This window comes from Artemia sp. Qi Xiang Cuo, chromosome 13 (genome assembly GCF_049724085.1).
Source record: "Artemia sp. Qi Xiang Cuo chromosome 13, ASM4972408v1, whole genome shotgun sequence".
NCBI classification, from domain to species: domain Eukaryota; kingdom Metazoa; phylum Arthropoda; class Branchiopoda; order Anostraca; family Artemiidae; genus Artemia; species Artemia sp. Qi Xiang Cuo.
Genome location: NC_142806.1, coordinates 18232045 through 18253874, shown reverse-complemented (window position 1 = coordinate 18253874; position 21830 = coordinate 18232045). Strand labels below are relative to the sequence as shown.

Genomic DNA, 21830 nt, shown 5'->3' with positions numbered 1-21830 from the left:
AGTTCAGGCATGCAAGTTGTCACAGCACGAACAATTTTGCTGAAAAATATATATGTTGCTGAAAATTACTAAAGGGCAAATTCCAGAGGATCTTCATTAAATCTGTATTTTTTTTCATCAATTATAGGCTAAATGGTAAATGTCTAGAAAAGGTCCTAGTTAATGTAACCAAAACAAAAAAAAAAATATAACATTCCATTCAGCTTTCGACATAATAAACCCTGAGTGCAGGGTGGAGAGACCCTGCCAATTGAACGAGGATATACAATAAAAAGTGTGTTTTTTTGTATCCTGCTTCTACTGGGCAGTATCTCTGCAACTTGACAACCCAATGGACTGAATTCAGTGCAATAGAGATACCTCAGTAAAGCGTGAAGTGAGCAAAAAGTGTTTTTAGTGGCACTTCGTATGGAATGACCTATCGTAGAAACTTTGGAAGAGAATTATTCGATTGGCGATTGAAAGTCCTAATGCCCTTTTAAAAGTAAAAAGTGATGTGAAGGGTTAGTTTTTGTGACTGAAGGGAGTAACATCTCCTCGTATATACGACGTATTTTCAACGTAATGTAAGTCAAAAGTGATTGAAGGGTTACCCAGAACAAATTATACAGAACAAAATAATAACTTCTGGTTCATTGATTAGATTTGTCTGAGAGTTCAATAACTGGGTTAATCCAAAGTCTTGAGATGTACATTTCTTCTTTAATGTTGCCTAAATAAAAGTTGAATTTCTACTAAGGGGAGCAAAAGCTTCTTCTTCTAATTGCAAAAGGAATTTTTTATATACTTGATTGGTAACATCCCCTCGTATAATACGACGTATTATCGACGTAATAGGCTATATATGAGGAGGTTCTGTATAAATATGTTAGTTTTAATTTGAATGCTTTAGTATTTCTGCTGATGACGAAAAAAAAAATACCCAATTTAAGCTTTTACGTCGAAAATACAACCTCTAATAACGCAGCGAATTGATCTCTGATTGGCAATACGGTACCCGGGTTCGATCCAAGCAGCACCAGCGCCGACGAGTAGGGATATCTTTCGATAAAAATTTTTCAAGGAAATATCTATAGATACCCTATGCCACACATATGGCCTAGGAGGAACTTATTTTTAATTTAAATATGGCGCGATTTATACACAGTCCTATACATTTTTTAAACATCTCAGGTGGGTTTATCAAGCTCAGAATTTATTTTTATTATTAAAACAACAGAGTATGTTTATGCTATGTTCATTATGTTAATTAAATACATATTACTACCCAGCTCTAAATGGGTACCTGGAAAAATCTGGGGAAGGACTGCAGGAACGGTGTGCAAATGCACAGGACAGGTGGCCCCCGACCCCCCAGTGCACTTCCTCGGCTGAAGGGCCATGAAACGGAGGTCAGCACCGCTGATTTGGACCTTAAGGATTTAGTGCCCTCATACTTACAACTTACTTTTTACTATTGGTATTATTAAAAGAGAAACAATAAACTAAAGAAAACTACCTCTAGCTTATACCAATTCTGAGGTATATCAGGTCGAATTTTTTTGACCACCACAACTGCGTGCATATCTTCAAAAGATGGGTCCTTTGGGACACAATCATAATAAGGCAACTGATAAGGTTCAACACTTGAACAAAGAGGAGTGTCACTGTCATCACTGCTTCTACACACTTCTCTCCTAAAAATAAAGTAAAATTGACATTAATTCAGAAATAATTCTAAAAATCAATTAGTGATAATTCAATTCTATTTTTAGATACCTATACTATTTTCGATTTTATTTTTTTCGTTTCATCGTTCATTTGAGATACCAAATTTAATGACAGAACAGTAAAGACATATAGCTAAGAATCAATTACTGATGTTTGAATTCGATTGGTGTCAAACACCTATATTATTTTCACAGAAAAAATTGCAAAATTTTTCGAGCTTTTAAATGTTTACTTAGAAACATCAAATTAATTAGAGTAAGGACTAAAAAAGTAATGAATTAATTAGGAAGAAAGACTTATAACTAGAATCAATTATTGACACTTGAATTCGATTTTTAAGTACCGTCCTAGGGTCATACACATTTATTTGATTTGCCAAAAAGCTTTCGCATTTTTTTTTAATTTTTTTTTGAGAGTTGCATGGGTCGTTTCCTAACCTCAAAATGAATGACATTTAAGGACTTAAAACTAGAATCAATAAGTGACATTTGAATTCAATTTTTAGCCCCGTCCTAGAGTCAAACAGCTATATTTGATCTGCCAAAAAGATTCCGCAATTTTTTTTTTTTGGGGGGGGAGAGGTTCAAGGTTCATTTTCAAACATCAAATTTAATTACAGAAAGGACTTCTAACCACAATCAATTAGGAATACTTGAATTCAATTTTTAGCACCGTCTTAGGGTCGAACACCTATACTTGATTTGCCAAAAAGCTATCGCAAATTTTTTTTTCGCAAAACAATTTTGGCCAAAAATATTTCACAAACTTTTAGAGAAAGTTTCATTGTCCAGTTTTCAGACATCCAGTTTATTTGCAGTTAGAGCTTATAACTCTTTAAAATTCCTTTTTTCTTCTTTGAAAGTTTGACCTTTAAATAAATATGAGTTTTGTTTGTGACAGTTTTTGGAAGAAAAAGAATAAATGAGTTCGTCGCCAGGGTGGCGCTAAAATCAAATTAGAATAGGGCCAATTCAATTTGAGAATAAGAAGTAGATAAAAACATAAAAGGAGGAGGAATATAAGCCATAAAATTTATTTTAAAACCCTCTAGTTTTTCTAAAAAGCAAAAGAGTTTTAAAGAAAACAAAGTGTTGAGTGACTGCACAGCAGAAGGCCGTTCCTGCTGTGCAGTACATTGGATTACAGAAATAAGAGTAACATCTGCTGAGTCATTCATTGAGTTGCTCTCACTGCCTCATTTATCAAGGAAATCTTCCTTTTAAGGGTGAAAGATATTACCTATTCAGGGACACCACAAACCACAACCCTAAAATCATAAAAATCAAACACCAAAAACCACAAAATCTACATAAGAACTCTACAATTTTCCTATAGGAAAACTATATATGAAGCTGCATATCACCACATTCATCACATATGAAGCTGCATATCAGCCTAATAAAGTAACCCGTTCCACTATGGCTATTCTTTGCGGTGGTAGAGAAATCCCAGGATCACCATTTGAAGTCAACGGTGGCCCATGTAAAGAATATTTTGGTCATGTAACTCACACGCAGTGTCCAGACCACCAGTCATGGTTATTCAGTGGTAGTCACAAGACGATAGGGGCACAAGACGTTAGGAATGACCGAAAAACAAGCTTCGAAAAACATAAAAAAGAGAAAGACATGTAACTCGTGCAAGTGAAACCCAAAGGTGGGAAGACATCTACGCTATTGCACACCTGCGAGACGATTAGCTCTCAATACCAAGGAACTCTTCCTTTTGAGAATAAAGACATTACCACAAATTTAAAAAAAGACAATATTCTATCTTCATTGATAGGTTAAGGGAAGGCTTTTTCAACGAAGCAAGACACTTGCGTTAATAGAACCCAGTCTAAATTATTAGTGTTTTGAGCAATAAATGTCAAAGTAGTAGCTGAGATTTCTTAGGATAATGCAAGGTATTTATTGGTTGTATCAAACACAGGAAAAACCCATCTGCTGGAACCTAGTAAAGAACGAACCCCAGTGAATCAGTTGCAAGTTACTCAAATAAGACATTGTACCCCAGAAAAGCAGCTTTTCAAAAGACACTGGTGCTATGTCATCTCTGGTCCAAAGATACGTGTTATATCTTCTTGTTATGCAATACGTGTTATGCAATACAATAGCCACCACCAGTTGAACCTTGTTATATTCTTTTCTTTTGTTACTGAAATCATTGTAGTAAATTTCAAAACCTGTTGCATGTTCTGTCTTCAGTTTTGAATACTTCTACTTGCAAAGATGGAAAAACTCTATGGATTAACCGCTCTCAGATATCAAGTGCACCAGGTGACGCACGTCAAGCATGGCGGAATTGTCCCAAGCATTTTGGGGACTGTGCCAAGTGTGGCGGAACTGTGCGGCAAGCGTTCCATTCCGAGATATACACCAGGTAGCGGGAAGTTGGCATATTCCTCAGGGCGGTTAACATGCACTTTAAGTAAGTATATAGCAGAATATCAGAATTAATCACTTGCCAAATAACCTAGATATTGATTATCCTAAAAAAAATTATGATTTTTTAGGGACAGAAAAATTATTTTCAAATAAGCGTTAAGGGGTTAAACATCTCACTATGGTATTTCAGTGCCCCACTAGCGGGGACGAGAAAAGGATGCATCTGACACCGTAGCCATGGAGGTTACTGCTGAATGTGCTTCAAGAGTAACCAGATTAGTAAATCTAGTCTACTAATCTTAGTATATCTAGATCTGATAGAGTAGCACAATCTGCCATCGCAACTACAGCCAGATTAGCTGCAGTAAATTGGATTATTAGAATATTGACATCAGATGATCTATCGTTTTCACTATCATTACATTACACGATTTATAGAGTAATTTTATAGTCTCGTTTACTACATCATTACACAAAAGGTTGAGAATTAAAACCTATAATACTGTTTTTAGCATTTATTTTTAAAACAAGAAGAACATGAAAATCCTAATTTTTAGAGAATTATACAAAGGGCCCAGAACGAGACTATACAAAGTGTCTTCCAATCCTATGAAATCTTATGGGAGGTTGCCAAAGACCTTATAAAAAGTGGGCTCCAAAACGGATAAATTACATCTTAAAAAATCCAAGACGGGCGAGGCTTTCCCTACTCCTCTTAAACTACAGCCCCTTAAAGACTCTTAAGGATTTAGTTTAAGGACCTAAAGCCCCGTACGGACTCTTCTTGCTTTTCTGATCGGTCGGGCTGCACAAAACTAACGAAGAACCCCTAAGTAGTGCTAACTGGTGTCAACAGTGTTCGAAAGCCTTGGGAGGGGGCCAAAAAAGACATTTTAGATGTAGAGAAGTAATGACAAATATCATTAAATTAACATTATCTGGCGTCTATAGTATTTCAAGGTCTCATGAGATGGCAAAAGCAGGCGTTACGGAGAAGTATTGACAAATGAAGATCACTTAAATTAACATTATATTCCGTCTATAGTATTTCAAGGTCTCATGAGATGGCCAAAGCAGGCGTTACAGAGGAGTAATAATGAATGAAGATCGCTTTTGCCACTAGACTTTTTTCTCTTTTTCGATTAATCGTACTTCCTTCATTAACACCATGTTGCTAATTTGAAAAGTGAGCCCCCCCCCCCAATAACACAGTTGTGGAATATAACTCTTTGTAGATCCAAACTTAAGAGGTAAAATTCAAATCTGAAAACTACCAGTCAACTCGAAGTGAATTTCATAGTGCGGCCAAGTCGTTTTGTCGATGGCACGGTTCGGTTTAAAAATTGCAGCAAAAATTGTTTGAGCTGAGCTTCTAAACTTGATATTCGGTTCAATAAACAAATCCAAATCATTCAAGCTTTTTGTTATTAAAGATAATGATTTTTATTTTGAAACGGTTTTTGGCAAATTTGTACATAGCCAACATTGTTAGGGGTATCAGTGAATATTTCAAAGGAGGATACGCCTTCACAAAGGAGAAAACAGCCATGAGGATCCTCCTTTAAGATAGGTCAAAGAGCCCCCCTCCCCCAACCATATCTGAAAAAATTTCCAAAAAGTAGAAATATTTGGGCTTAAAGCGTACTGTTTATTACGTCAAATTCTCCCGATGGAAAAGGGCAAGTTAACCTCCCTCTCCCCCGCCACAAAGTTTTAGCTATTCAAGTCAGTAGATGAATCAGACTCCTAGAAGACGCATCTAAACGTTCAATGTTTTGCACCTTTTAGCCCGTTTTTCTTACAAATTAATCTGGAGGTGGAAGAATTAAACTTGGGACAATTCTGCGAAAAAAAAAACAAAACAGGAAAACACTGAAGAAAATAAAATCTGGAAAATTCTGAAAAAGAATTCCAGAAAATTCAGAAAAAAAAATCTGGAAAAAAGTATTAATTTGAGGAGATGTGAACATTCTAAAAACATGATTATAGAAAAAAAATTAACTGAAGATATCTGAAATTGTAGCACCTCCAGTTCGATGAATATTGAGCTAAGAGCATAAGCCAGTTCAATGAAGTTGGAATAAATAACACCTCCTACTTTAGGGAGCATGTTTTACTATCCTCCACTTCGTAATTCAGGCAGATCCAAAACCATTCATCATAGGGATTGTCTCCTAATCCTAAATTTTTGTAGGTGCATTACCCCCCCCCCACCCAATATGCAGGAATGATATTTGGTTATTTTTGAACTATGACACTCAATGCGTTTAAAACAAAGTAATTTTTTGTAATCATAAAGTAATTGTATATATTTTAAATGTAATAATGACAATTCCCGTGAGAAAGAGCAAAGCACATGCCCCTTGCGAACATCCATCTCGTTGGAACTTTGTTATCACTGCTATTGTTGACAAGTCAAAATTTAGATATTTTTCTAATTTTAGTTTAAAAAAAAAATTTTTAATTTGACAAGTCAAAATTTGACTGGTCAAAATTTAGATATTTTTCTAATTTTTCATATTTTTCTAAGCCGTCACAACTGATGGTAACGATGCGCGTATTTAAGTGCGTTGCGCCAGAACCCCTATTCGGGTGCACCCTGACTGGTTCCATTTCAAAACCATACGACCGACTTCGCTTGAAAAGGAAAAATGTGTACATAATTTTGTTACTTCTAGAATTTTATGTTTTGATCTACACCAGTATGTATTATTGTACAAATGGAGGATTAATGCGTATTGACCAACGATCTTCCTAAATCAGAAGTCAAAAGTTAGATACACTTCATGTCGGAACAAGCTTGAGGAGACAATGATGGCAATGAGATGGATCGACTCTTAAGTCGACATTTAGTATGCTCGTATTCTATATTTTGTTTCGGAGGGGGGTCAGCTCATTTCAGACTAAGACATAGACTAGAAAAGGTGTTACAGAACTGAACAGTAGGCACTTTAAGAAATTAACACGAAAAACTTTAGAAATGTACTTGTCCAATATATAAGTTCTTCGTGCTATTTCCCAGAGTACAAGTCCAAATGAATACATGTCCGCTTGTTTGAAAGCTTCAAATGATCTCTTGTTCAGCGTTTCATCCAACACTTCCGGGGCCATATATCGTCGGGTTCCCACTCTTGTGTTTGGCGCTATGTCAACTTGATTTATATCACTATAAAAAAAAAACAGAAGGAACTTCATTTAAACTGGAAGGCCAAAGTATTGGTGGCCCCAGGGCCGTATCCAGGATTTTTGTGCGGGTGTGTTTTTTGTGCGTTTTTATGCATTTTTGTTATGTTTTTACGAGTCGGAGAAAATTTTTGGGGAAGGGAGTCAAACCCCCCCCCCCCCCTGGATACGGTCTTGGATGACCCTAATACTTTAAAAAACATTTTAATGGTTCTTTCAAACTATACCATAGAACCTTTCACACTAGCATAACTTAATAATTTACTAATAACTTGATAATTTATGCCATCTTACGAAGCAAATTTTTCTCCATAATGCTGGTAAGTGCCAAGCAGAATTGAGCTCTACTATAATTTTAGTAATTTATACTACGGTATGGAAAAGTTAATATAGCAGCATAAAAATATAATTCCAATTAATAAAGTTCTAGATGAATCATTAAACGTTTTTAGACAACCTTTCCCGCTTGGCCAGAGCTTAAAACTCCAGTCAATATTTTTCATTTGGGTCTGCTTGTGATGGTTTTGGATGATGATTATGATGGTTTTATGGTTGTTTAGCCTAGTGTGAAAGAACTTGTTTGCGTGAGAGGTTATACTTAATGTAACTTGCCCACTTAGCAGAGAAAATTACCTACGTAGTGTGAATGCCACTAAAAGAGTTGTACGATGCTAATTATGGTTGTTAGTTGCTCTTCAGATCTTTTTATTTATATGTTATATTTTGTATACGTGTTCTATTTTGTTATACTTTATAACAGTTATATTTCGTGAACATGTGTTTATGAATCTCCGTTTTGAAGATGTAGAAACTAATATATACAGATAAGACTCAGTTGAATAGCTCTGTGTGTGTTCTCTCACCTTATTTTTGTTGTTTATTTATGCTTGACTTTCCTATTATTTAAGCTACACAAGCACTTTAGAGCTTAATAGCTAAAAAATTTGTATACACTTTATTTCTTAATTTTCTTGAATAAACCAAATTGAAAAGAAATAAAATATAAAAATGGAGGAACGAAGCCCTTAGCCCCCCCCCCCCACTATCTCGCCTTACGTTATTGAATTTTTATACATATTGAACATTATTCAGAAGAAAAAAAACTTATTATACGTAACTTTAAGGACAAATACAGAATAAATAGATTTTATCAGCATTATTATTTTCTTCTTCTTCTTCGAGTAAATGACTAACAGGGTGAGGAATGCTGCCTACGTCTAACAATAACTCATCTTGGGATCTCGGATGCTCACATTTAAGAGCAGAAGAAGAAGATGATGATAATCAGTTTGAAATTAGATTAAATAGTTTCGATAGATCAAATAAATAAACAGAAAAGTCAGTGACAGAAAATTAGTAAAAAATCAGAATTAAATGATACGATAAACAAAAAGACAGATAGGTATCAGGAAAGAAAAAATGTCGTTTTTGTTTGAAAAATAAAATAATGAGACGAAACAAATAAGAGGATGGCTAGAGGGATATAAAGAGAGGGATACTATAAATCGACGAGAAGGGGTGTTATAAAAGTTAGGACTCTAAGAAAGTTTTATAAATGCTCTCTTTACCATATGTCTTTTCTAATTGGTATACCCTAATATAACTAAATGTCAAGGCTATTTCCCCTCAATTACTTTTACACATTTTTTATTTTGTTAATTATCAATGGGGTTGATCCCCTTGAGGGTTTATTAGTTGCCTGTAACTACCCTCCCACTGCGATTTTATCCCGTAACAGCTTTTGATGGATGATTATCGTCTTTAATATGTACTTTTAGATCCGTGAGTAAAAAGCAAAAAAAAGTTTTAAGAAAAACATTTCAAAAGGAAAATTTTAGATTCTTCAGTGAAAATTTTCTAATAGCATAAAAATATGAAGGTAATTTTTATAAATAAAGCTCAATAAAAAACTAAATAAAAAAAAAACATTTTTACACAAAATTTAGTAGGTTCAAACTTCCAAAAATTTTAGAAGTTTCTTCCAGTGACTGTTTTTAAGGTCAGCAGCCAGTTTGATTGTGTAAATTATACACCATGCTTTCAAATAACTGAACGGGATAAAGACAAAAAGCTGTAAGATATAAAATACTATTCTATTTTTAACACTTAATAAGTAATAGATGACAGAACAGGTCCATTTTGTTTTAAAGCATTTTAATAGCAAACAGCAGTAAACGTTTTTAAAATAGACAAAATATAGAATGGCAAAAATTTAAGCTGAAAGAGAAAATAAGATGACAAATTTTGAATGCTGTTTAGCAATGTGCAACAAGTAAAGAAAAATCTTTAGCTTGCTGCAAATGACTTGTTGCCTATGGCTTCTATCTTGGAAAAAGCTCTAGAATTATTAAAACCTGGAACGCTTAACCAGAGTACAAGCTTCTTTTTGAGTGGAGACCTATAAAAATAAATGACTTCAACGAAACTAATTAATTAGTAAACGACTAGTATAATCAATAAATGACTAAAAAAATGGCATAGTTAAATGGCATAATTAATTAATAAAAGTCATTTAATTAACAAATGACTTTAATTAATTTATGACGTTAAAAATAAATGACTAGCATATGCGGATTCAGGGGAAAGTCCTTGATTAGTTTCAACAGTTTTCTTAAATAGCGACAAAGACCACACTGCCTTTCCATCATAGACAATAAGTAGAACAACAGGGATTTTTTTTTTTTTATATAAGACATTGGAACGCAACTTTAAATGAATATTTCGACCCTATATCCTAGGGTCCTCAGCAAAACAAATGTAGAAAAAACGAATATAAAAGAACTCACATTAAAATACAATCATTAAAACTGAAAATATTTTCAAAACAGCCCTAGCATCATTACTTCAAGGAAGTTCAACCAGGACTGGTACATTAAAACGAAGTGAAAAAAGACAGTTCATTCAAATGGAATAAAACAAAACATCGGCTTCAACACCATCAATCAAATCTTTTTAAAACTTGAAATTCCTAGAGATTTAGTTGAGTAAAATCGACCCATCTGATCGAACTTATTATGCTCAATTTGAATTTCAAGCTAAATTTTCTCTTTGATGCTTAGTTTTTCTACTTTGGCGAAATTCATTCAAGTAAAAAAAAAAACAGACTTGACATGGACGAAATACACTCAGAACCCATAAAAAAAGCCGTAACTCAATCACGAAAAAACATACTAGCACTAAACTCACCTAAGATACCGAACAGCCAGCCCAAAATCCGCAATAACACAGTCTCCATTCCTTTTAACAAGGATATTTTTTGACTTGATATCCCGATGAGCAATCGCTGGTTTCCCCTTCGTTCCATGTATTTCTGTGTGGAGGTGACAGATCCCGCTTGCAGCAGAATACGCTAACTGCAGTGCTGCCCTCGGCTCAAGAACCATTGAGTTCAAATAATCATACAGTGAGCCATATTCCAAGTAGTCAGTAACGAGAAGCATTTGAGTCCAAGAGCCGGTTCCTTTAATATCCGCTGCGATGAAACCTGAAAGTAAGTGTGTTTTAAGTAACCAAATTCATGAGGACCCAACAATGTCATAGGGATCTCCCCCCCAATCTGCTGAGCCTCAGGACTATTTAAAGCAGAAAGCGCCCCGTTAGGGGGCTGAAAGGGGGATCATTATTTGACATATTTTCACCATGTTAAACAACCTCCAAGTTTATCCCGAAAGAAGCTTCTTGTAGCTACTCTGAGAGAAGATGTAACAATTATCTAAAATGAACAAAAAAAAGAAACGGACAAAAATAAAAAGAGAAAGAAAAAAAAGAAAAAGAGAAAAAATGAAAAAAAAAATGCAAGAGAAACAAAAGAACAAAAAAAAAGATTAAAGGGGTTCCCAAAATAATCCTCACAGCTGCTTGAGAGAAGGTATAATAGTTACCTAAAATAAACAAAAACTATAACTACAAAAAAAAAAAAAAAAAATAAAGCAATCACCCACCGGGAGTGCCTGGAAGAGATCTTTGTTCTAAATAGTCCCACCATATGAAATGACCTCTCATGAGAGGACATCCAAAAGATCCTTCTCTTAGCTGCTTTAAGAATAGGTTTAATAATTACCTAAATTAACAAAAGAGAAAAAAGATAAAACAATTGCGAAAAAATGATTGCAAGAGGAAAAAAAGAACAAAAACGTAAGGAGATTCCCTCAAAAAACCCTCAAAGCTGCTTTAAGAGAAGTATAATAGTTATCTAAAAATAAACACAAAAAAATTGCAAACAAAGGGAAAATAAAAATAGAAAAATGAAAAGAGAAGAAAACAATTGCGAAAGAAACAAAGAGCAAAAAAAGGGAGATAAAGGAGGTTTCAGCAAAAAACTTCTCATGTAAGAAAAGGTATAATAATTATTATCTAAAAAGACAACAACCAAAGATCCAAGGACTAGCGGCATATCGTCAGATGACGATGCCATGAAACCCTTTATTTAAGTAGCAAAAAAATCCAATGAGGTCCCTTTTCCTTATCACAATCACAGGTTACACAGATTTTGCTATTAACAGCATATTACACAAATTTTCTTTTTGATCAACAATTTTTCCCCTTTTGTCCGAAGACCCATATGCATCTTCGGCCATAATTCGCGATGTAACAACCACCGGTCAGGTCTATTTTAGCGCTGATTAGTGCTATTTTAGTGCTGAGACATTAATTAAAAAGGCAAAATGCACGATGCGTCCTCTCATTTTTATGCGTCAATTTTGCTTTTCAGTGTCAGATCTGAATCGGGCTTACTTGCCTGTTACATCACTCTTTTTACGACGTGAGAAGGACATGTCTATCGTGAACAATTTTATTTTCTTGTGTCACAACTGTAACTTCCTTACTTGCCCATTGCCTTACTCTTTTTTCTAAAAACTTTTTCGTCAGTCATGAGAAACTGTCAAGGCCATATCCAGGGGCGGAGAGGGTTAGGGGGTTTGTCCGACTAGTAAAAACGTAACAAAATGAATAGAAACAAATTCTTGATACATTTTTCATACATTTTTGTACCCCCCCCCCAAAACAACTTTTGTAAACCACCACCACCCCCACCCCTCCTCAAAAAAATCCTGGACACGACCCTGGAAACTGTTCATGAAATTTGGCTCAAACATCCCCTACATTCCATCTACAAGAACTTCCTCCCGCTTCCCGTTGCCCCTCTTAGATCCTGACTCCCCAGAGAAGTGGCCGTGGAAGTTTCAAAACTGACACCGGTTTACTCCAGGACACAACATTATTCGCAAAACTTTGTGCCACGTTGTGTTCGTGCTTTAAACAAGTCGTAGCTTGTGCCTTTTGATAACTTTTATGTTTGTTGACAAATTTTCTTGCGTTGGCCGTATTTTAATTATTATAGCGTTTTTTTTATCTTATAACTAGTACATTAACAACATGACATCGCATTTATCAGACTTTTTCTTCAATTACTTCACATACATCAGACTAATGGTGGAATAATTACAGTAGAGAACCCTCAAGTTAATGAAAATGACTTTCAAATATTCATACACGTATTATAAAGAAAAAACCTATGTCAAGTCAGTATTAACACTCATTGTTTACATAAAAAGAAGATACATACCAAAAAAAGAACTGGAAGAAAAGAAAAGCTTGAGAAATTGAGTGATAAAAATAAAAAGAAAAAATAATACATCAAAAACTTAACAAAAGAAAAAAAAATATTACTATTATTCTTATTATCATATATTATATCATTAATATGTTATTATTATATAATAAAATAAGTAATTAAACATGTAGCTTGCAACTCTTAAACCTCGTCACTGTGTTAACTCACCAGAACTTGGCACGCCCACGAACACTCCTCCTCCATCCCTACGACCGATTACTCAAATTTTGTAATGAGGCGAATATTATAATGTAATATTCGCCTCATTGTAATGAGGCGAATATTATATGAGGCGATATATATCCCCAACATCAGACAAGCAAATAAACCTCTATAGGAAAGAAGCCGAATTTCCACAATACGACGATACTTATTTCATCGGATGGACGTGAAATCAGTCGTCCGAAGAAAATTCAAGTTATGCGGCCTAAGGTCGAAATAACTCCTGCTTCTCTGCAACCAGATATACATAATTCCACCCGCATGACAACACCGTTTTTTCGTCAGAAGGACGTGAAATCCAGCAGTTGGAGTGAATTCGACACAACCTAGCTTCAGTCAGTTAAGTCAAACCCACCAGCAAACACTTGTCCTTTTTTCATCAATGTAATTCCACCAATGTAATATCAATTCTTTAATTGGGCGGGCATAAAACTTGGCTGCCAAAACGAAACTCGGCTCCTATCAGAACCTACTTCAGCCACCTAAGGCCAACACACCAGGGAATAATTCTCCATGCTCCCTCCGACCCAATATCCGCCCCTATGATAGAGCTGTTTTTTCGTTGGTGGAGGAGTAATCCCACTGCCAGAGCAAATTCAATTCGTGTCAGAACTTAGGTTCATTCAAGTAAGGTCAAGAAACTAGCCAACACTCCTTTTCGCTCCCTGCGATCATATACCTATAATTCCACCAATATAATGACGTCTTTTTCGTCACATGGATGTGAAGTTTGACAGCTGAAAAAAAATGACTCTAGTCAAAGGCTTCAGTTGCTTAAATCTAACACACCAGCAAACACTCTGCTCCCTTGCTCTCTGCCCTGGGATATCCGCAACTCCACCCACATGAAGACATTTTGTTTTTGCCGCGTGTGCGTGAAAGTTTGATTCCTGTTAGAGCCTAGCTTCAGTCTTGTTAGGCCAACACACCAGGGTCCCATGCTCTCTGTTACCGATACGCGTAATTCTGACAAAATTTTTGCCATTGGATAGATGTAAAATTCGGTTGCAAACGTGAAATTCACCCCATATAAGAACCTAGATTCAGTTACCTAACCAGCGAACACTCCTCTTTCATCCCACCTTGTTAAAAGTCCTATAAACAAATATGTCATATACACTTCTTCTATCTCAACCTGCTAAGACAGGGGTCGTACAGTCAGCAACATCCAAAATTAGGGACTTAGGGACCTTCCAAAGACCGAAATAGGGATCAATTAGGGACCAGATTGGGACGGCATTTCAGTAACCAGGTTAGCAAACCAAAGAACAGTAACCGTCGTGACCTTCCGGTTAACATGAAAGAAACCATAAGTCAGACATCCTTGGAAGCTCATGGAAAAAGCTAAACACCGCTATACAGATTAACTTGATAGTCAAGGAGCTGATAAAGACTGCCTTGTCGGTGCTGTCCTAAGAGTCTATTGTACTGCATTCTTTTTACCATAGCAGCTTCTCGAGCAGTGGACGTATGAGAATGGACGTATTTATTTATTTTTTAAGATTTTACGGAAATATCGATGGAAATATCGGTTTGTTTGTTTATCGTATAATAAAATAAAAGATCTAAAGCCGAACTGGCCAGCCATGACAAAACAAAGAAAAGAATCTGAAAAAGAAAACATGGGTCTATGGCCAATAAAGGAAAACGAAGAGAACAAAAATGAAACGAACATTCCGCCCGTATAAAACAAGGCGTCTTCAGCGTAGAATTGAAAAAAAAGGATATAAAACTAAAATAATATAACTAAAAATATACATAAAACTATATATATATATATATATATATATATATATATATATATATATATATATATATATATATATATATACATATATACATATACAATTATATATACAATATATACATTATACATATATATATACAATTACTCACATATACGATTGGGTAGCTGGTCTATTTTAGTTTTATATACACTTTTTATTTATATTATTTTAGTTTTAGATCCTTTTTTCAATTCTACACTGAAGAGGCCTTGTTTTATACGGGCGGAATATTCGTTTCATTTTTGTTCTCTTCGCTTTCCTTTATTGGCCATAGACCCGTTTGTCTCTTTCAGTTTATTTTCTTTATTTTGAATAAATTGAAAACAAAGAAAATTGAGTCCAGGAAAAACATTATTTCAACATAAAACAATAAAATAATGTTTCAATAAAAAAGTGCATATTTTAAATAAATTGCATGTAGTGCTGTTTAGAATATGCACTTTGTAACTGCTATCTAGAAGCTTCTGCATTAAAAACCTCTCAAGAACTGCCCAAAGGCTTAAGAACATTCTTTAGTTTCAGCTAAATTTAATCTAGAGCGCTCACTCACTCTCTTAACCTTACAGGATTTTAGTAGAACTATTCATGGTAAATGGGAATTGTTCATCACAAAAGCGTACCCAGGCCACCTTAACCACTCTTTTGAAAAAAAGTGCATTGAGTGGGGTAAAACCACTTCATAAACATCGTTTGGCACATCATCCCTATGATGCAAGCCGAAATTTTCAGAAAAACAACAAAATATAAACTTAAAGGAGACAAAATTCTAAGAATTTTCACAGTTTTGATCTTGTACTAAGCGCTTGATCGTAAATTAAGTGAAAAATAAAATGCCCTCGTTTGATGAATATTGTCTCTCAAATACAGAGATAGATATCAAGGTGGCAAGGATTGAAGCAACACTCCCATGGGAAGAAATAACGATTTTTTTCATTTTCACATAAGCTGAACCGAAAAGCGGATGAAGATTTGCTAGATGTTTTCCAGAGAAATTGCCTACGGATTGTTCTAGATACCCAGCTGACTGACCGTATTTCAAACACTAGGCTATACAAAAAGGGTGGTTCAATCCTGTTTTCTAGGACTATAATGAGAGAAAGGTTGAGATGGCTAGGGCACGTTCTGCGGGTGAAGGACGAAAGATTGCCGAAGATTGTCCTTCTCGGCCAACCCTCTAAGGCTAGACGGAAAGCAGGTCATGTGCAGTTGGGAAGAAAGATTTAAGGGAAATGGAAACTTCCTGGGAGGGTGTAAAGAGGGAGGCTTTGAATAGATTGGGATGGAGGTGTTGGCCTCAGGCGGCTTGGTGCTGTGGTGAGTTGCTAGTAGTAGTAGTAGTAATAGTACATAGGATGAACAGAAGACGACCATGGTAGAGGTCTTTTGGGGCAGAGGTCTCTAATTTTATTTTATCGCTATTCCTATCCGGTATGGGCTTACAACTTAATTATCTAAATTGAAGCTTTTAAACCCCTCAGAAGCTTTTCCTATGCTTTCAAAAAGTACTTTATTAAACCCTTGACTAATGGTTGAATCAATTTTTTCTGGGTTCCTTCCTATATACTAAAAATTTTCAAAGGCAGATGCAGAAACTACAATACGTAAGGTATTGCTAAAAATATTTGCTTTCTACTACGTTAAAAATTTTCAAAGTAAAATTCAGAAAGTACAATACATAAAGCAACTTATCTACTATTAAAATAAATCTGCTAATGCAGCTAGACGGATTTAAATAAACAAACGTTAGCATTAAGAAAAAAAAGGAATATATAATATGTTTTTATGTCTCATCAATATGGTCTGGTAAATTTCAGCTTCACAAAATCAGCGAAAATTACCATTAAGAATACACAGACATGCATAACATGTTTTCATGTCTCATCAATATGTTCTGGTAAATTTCAGTTTCACGAAAAATAGCATTATCCGCAAAATCAGCGAAAATGAGCATTAAAAAACAGACATGCCTAGTATGATTTCATGCCTAATCAATAAGATCTGATAAAATTCAGTTTCACGAAAATCAACATTATCAGCAAAAATTAGCATTAAGAAAAAATGGACATACCTAATATGTTTTCATGCCTCATCAATATGGTCTGGTAAATTTCAGTTTCACGAAACCAAGACTGCTCATCAAGTGTAAAAAATATCTTGACAGCAACCTTCTCCCCTCGCCACTTTGCTAGCCAAACTTCTCCATACCTCCCTTTACCGATTGTGTGAATCATCACTAGCTGTTTGGCAATTGTTCGTTGGACCTGCGAACGAGAATTGACAAAATGAAATATAAAGCCGAACAAATAGTCTTTTGCATATAAAAGCTAAGCTGAATCATCTCTTCATGAGAAAGTCTTCTGCCTAAACTACAGAAAGCACCTTTACCCCCCCCCCCCCCCAGCCATCTGCTCCCCCTTTAACTCTCAAGTTATTTCAATATTAAAAAGGAATTTTAGATTTTGTCTACAGAAAGAACAAGATCTAATTAAAATCTAAAAAGTGACACATCACATATTTTTCTATTTCTTCCTTTTTTTCATAATGGTGGACATTAAATGAGGAGCTCGATGCATCAAAACCTTACTCTAGTTTTGTTGTATTTGTTCTATTACCTATATAAATAAAACCAAGTGTTTGTCCATGTATGCACTTTTGCAAATGAAAAATTTATATCTAAAATTTTAAAATATTTATAAAAATAAATATAAAATATAATATAAAAAATACAAAAATAAAATATGAATATAAAAATACTTATGAAAAATAAGCCAAAGTAATCAAGCTAAAAATTGTTTTTATGCAGAATAACTTTGGAGCCATGAGAACAAACACATGCTTTAAAACTCAGAAAAATTTAATATAAATAAAATTTATAAATGTGTCTTCAAAAATATGAATATAAATTATTGAAAACACAAGATGACGAAAACAATGGAAATAGGAGGTAACGATAACGAGCGCGCGAGGACCCTGACCGTAGCAAGCAGAGAGATTGGTGAGAGCTGATGGCCCAAGTCAATTATTACCGAGGATGGAAGGTCCGAGTCTATTCAAGAGGGCTGAAGGTTAGTATAGAAAAGAGGGCATAATCTCATTATAAAAGATTCCCTCCCCAGTTTAAGTGTCTCCTTTTTTACAGGAAAATTCATCGAATTAGAAGTATCTCAAAATGCCGATAATCCTTAGGAGTCAAAACACACAGAAAGACAGAAGCGCATAGAAAGGATGCATCAGAGCAGAGAGCTGAATCGGAGGGAACTACCCAACAAGCTTTTAGTAAATCGCATGCAGGACCTTAGGTTGCTGTCCAAAAGGCTGCTGCCATGTTTGGCCTTCCAGGAACAACATTGCAGTGGCGTTATGATAGCAACAAGAATAAGTGCGATGACCAGAAAACTTTTCCCTCATAATAAAAAACCCACTTTGACAATTTACGAGATTATACCTTTCAACATGTACTATACTATCACCTGACTGAATTAGAAGTTTATACCTTGAAAAACGACCAAAAAAAAAACACCTCGGAAATAGAAAGACGATGAAAAGGCGAGGTATCGAGTATCGAGTATCGGTATCGATTCCAATCGTCATGATACCTCGACGTTAAAGGTGTGGAAACCAGGTATAACGTGCCTCAGTCAAGAAAGTAGTTTCAAGCCGTGTCAAACAACTTCACTGTATCTGACATATATGACACAGACATTAACGGTCCAAACAGTCCAAGAGTTCAAACATACAACAGTTCAAAAGTCCTCTAAAGTCCTCACAGAGAAAGCTAAGGAAATAGTGGGCAAAGTCACTACAGCAGAAAGAAATGCCCTAGAAAGTAGAAATTTCTTACTACTTAACTTTGCTTTTCCAATAAAAACGCCCTGAGAGGTCGGCTGTTGGAATGAAACTCCCTTAGTAGGTATCTCAAGAATTTTCCACGGAGAACTTGTAGTATTTTGTGGAACATTCAATTGTCTCGTATGAGCGAAAAAAAATCCAAATCCTGGATGCATTTCGCTAATCGTTGTGAACACAAGCAAAGAAAATAGAACTGTTCTTTTACAATTCTCCCTCATATTAGCCCCAAACTAAAACAGCCAGACTACGCCACTTCAACAGGGTGATAGATTGTTGTAAAATCCACAACCAGTTACTACCGACTTTATAGCTAGATTAGTTGTTGTATCCTTTTCACGTGTATGCAGGCCTTCCAAATCCATAATGGGTTTACAAAATCAAGCATTTGGCCGTTCAATCCAGACATCTTTAATGATTTTGATTTTTCGTGTCAGACGCAAGTTACAGACTCGGCATGTTACCTGATCCTATAGCAACTGTTGGTTATAAGGACGAACCTCAAGAATCAGGATCCATTTACAATCTTCTATTCTCGTTACCACTCAAAACCAGGTCAGCTCTTTTGCCAAAGTTCCTTTAGAAAGCAACCAGCTAGAAGTAACAATGGAAATAGGACGCCAAGATAACGAGTGTACGGCTCACTGGCTCACTAAAATTGCTAACAGATAATCCGATTCAACAACAGCTGAAGCAGAGGAGAAAGCTATAATGGGGAAGAAGAAAGCTGCAAGGTCCAAAGGAGTAAAGCGAGTAGTTTCAAAAGAGATTTTGCAATACGACAAGGAGATTGATGGGAATTTTCCACCGAATTATGACAGTGATGACTCTTCTCATCACCTAGGACGAGAAGATCATGCGCAAAGGATTTTGTCAAAGTGGTGAATGACGAGGATCATTTCCTTGGTTTTGTCAGAGTAAATGAACCCTGACCCAGTCAAAACAAGTGGAAGTGACCTGTAAATGAAAGATTAACAATGCCTGTGAGAATTTTCTGAAGAAGATTTCTACCCCTACCCCTACAAACAGGACATCATTGAGAACATCCTCTTTTTTTAGATTAGAATGTTTTAATAGTTTAGAGAATTGTTTCAGCTGGTAATATCAAACAAAGGTTTTAGTTTTATATTTAATTTTAAACTCAAATTTGTATTAAAGCGAAAAAAATAGTTAAGAAGAGAAAAACGAGGATTATACAAGCCAGTGAAAAATGTGGACTAAAATGCAAATATTTCGGTCAAGAGCTCCCGCTTGACCGTCCTCAGTGCACGATAATAACATAAAAATTACTAATAAAAATCCCAGGATACTATAAACGAAATTTGTATTGTCTTTTAACAGGCTAAACGAATTACCCTTGCATGTGTTTTTTGCCACAGAAGTACGTATCACAGGGTGGCTCACTAGGAACCACTCCTAGTCTTTATTGGGTCAAGCGATACATAGTCGTCAATGAGGACTTCTCAGCAGTATGATTAAAATTTCCAAATATTATCATAAAGATAGTAACTACACACTACAGTATGATAAGGCAAAGCCCCAGAACAGCTAACTGGTTGCGAATTAAGTCTGCTCGAAAAGCTGCTCAGTATCGATCAGATAAAACTAAGCCTTTAGTTTTACCTTCATTTTTGAAATTCCACAAAAAAAGCAATGGGTGACTAAACGCAGATCAGTCGATACATGGCCTTTGTATGGCAGCAAAACTATTTTGGCTCCTTTTAAAATTCCATGGTGTTTACTTTTTGCTGAAAAATTATGGGTACTGTTGCGTTATCAGTAACACACGCGAGAAGTGAAGTTTGGTTAATGACAATGAAATAAAACAAAATAGGAAAAACAAGTATAATAGTTTGAAACAAATTTTGGCTATATATTTGTACATCAGGGGGGTGGGGGATAAAGCATAGCATATATTAAATACGTAACCTAACTTGGGTACCTTTTTTTGCCCCTAAGCCCCAAAAAACAAAAGTTTCAATATTGTGAACGCAGTGATAAATCACTGTTTGCAATCCTCAGCATAGTAATTCTCCGTTGAAAAAACCTCTTTGACTAGTTTCTTTAGCATGTTCAATGTAAAACATCGTGCGAGTGTTACAGATAATACAACAGTACCAAATTATGTTTTGTGTGAGATTTATTATTATTATTATTTGTTTGCTTAATAGAAAGTCAGAAACGGTTAATGAATACAGAGTTCTCAATACATGGACTTTGTATAGCACCAAAACCGTATTCCGACTTTCTAGGGTGATAATGCCATGGTTAACAAGGATAATGCCACAGTTTAAAAAAACCACGGTTACGGTTGACAGATTGCCAAATATTGCGCTTCTAGGCCATTTATCAGGGACCACACGAAAAGCAGGTGACTCTTGAATAGAGGGAGGCATAGTTATAAGGAAGAACTTAAAGGACACTGGAACTTTTTGGGAGGGGTGATTGGATTGGGGTGGAGAAGAAGCGCATGCATTTGTGCTGGCCTCAAAAGGCCTGGTGCTGTAATGAGTTGAGTATTAGTAGCAGTAAAATCGAAGGCTTACCAACAAAGGAAGACCTGAGCCTGAACCAGAGCTGTCCTCGGTTGTATAGTCTAAAGTATCGCTTCCACCAAACCACGAATGCTTTCTGCTTGAATAATAATGTTCACAGTTCTTTTCTCGCTGTTTTAGTCTAAACAGAAAATGAAATATTAAAAACACAAGAGCCAGAAAAATAGAAACGATCGAGAGAAAATCGGTATACACTTGACACAATTAACATCTGAGAGTAGTAAAACCCTGCCCAAACATAAAAAAGAGAGCGAAAGACCTTAACTTAGATAACATACCATAATACGAAACTTAACATAAGAACCAACTACTTCCTTTTATTGCTTCTTCCCAAATTGGCAAAAAATTGAATTGAGACAAAAACTACCGTTGAGTACAAAACCTACTAACTAACCTGATTGATTGTAACGTGTTTCAATGTTATAATTATGGTTTCGACTGATAGAATAAATATTTTTTTAGGCTCATGTGCATAATTTCAAGACAACTTCAAACACCTTGTTTTTATACGATGATTTTTATAGAA

General features: G+C 35.4%; 1 protein-coding gene across 2 annotated transcripts in view; it reads right to left on the bottom strand.

Moving 5' to 3' along the window:
• tkv (serine/threonine receptor kinase thickveins) overlaps positions 1-21830 on the bottom strand; it is a 79039-nt gene that overhangs the window by 7847 nt on the left and 49362 nt on the right. For both annotated transcript variants that reach the window (XM_089099357.1, XM_089099356.1), the window contains exons 4-8: positions 21296-21425; positions 16972-17164; positions 10467-10764; positions 7084-7263; positions 1499-1676 (exon numbers count right to left, since the gene is read on the bottom strand). In XM_089099357.1, the coding sequence (XP_088955483.1) occupies positions 1499-1676; positions 7084-7263; positions 10467-10764; positions 16972-17164; positions 21296-21425 (979 nt within the window). The remainder of the gene's footprint in view (positions 1-1498; positions 1677-7083; positions 7264-10466; positions 10765-16971; positions 17165-21295; positions 21426-21830) is intronic.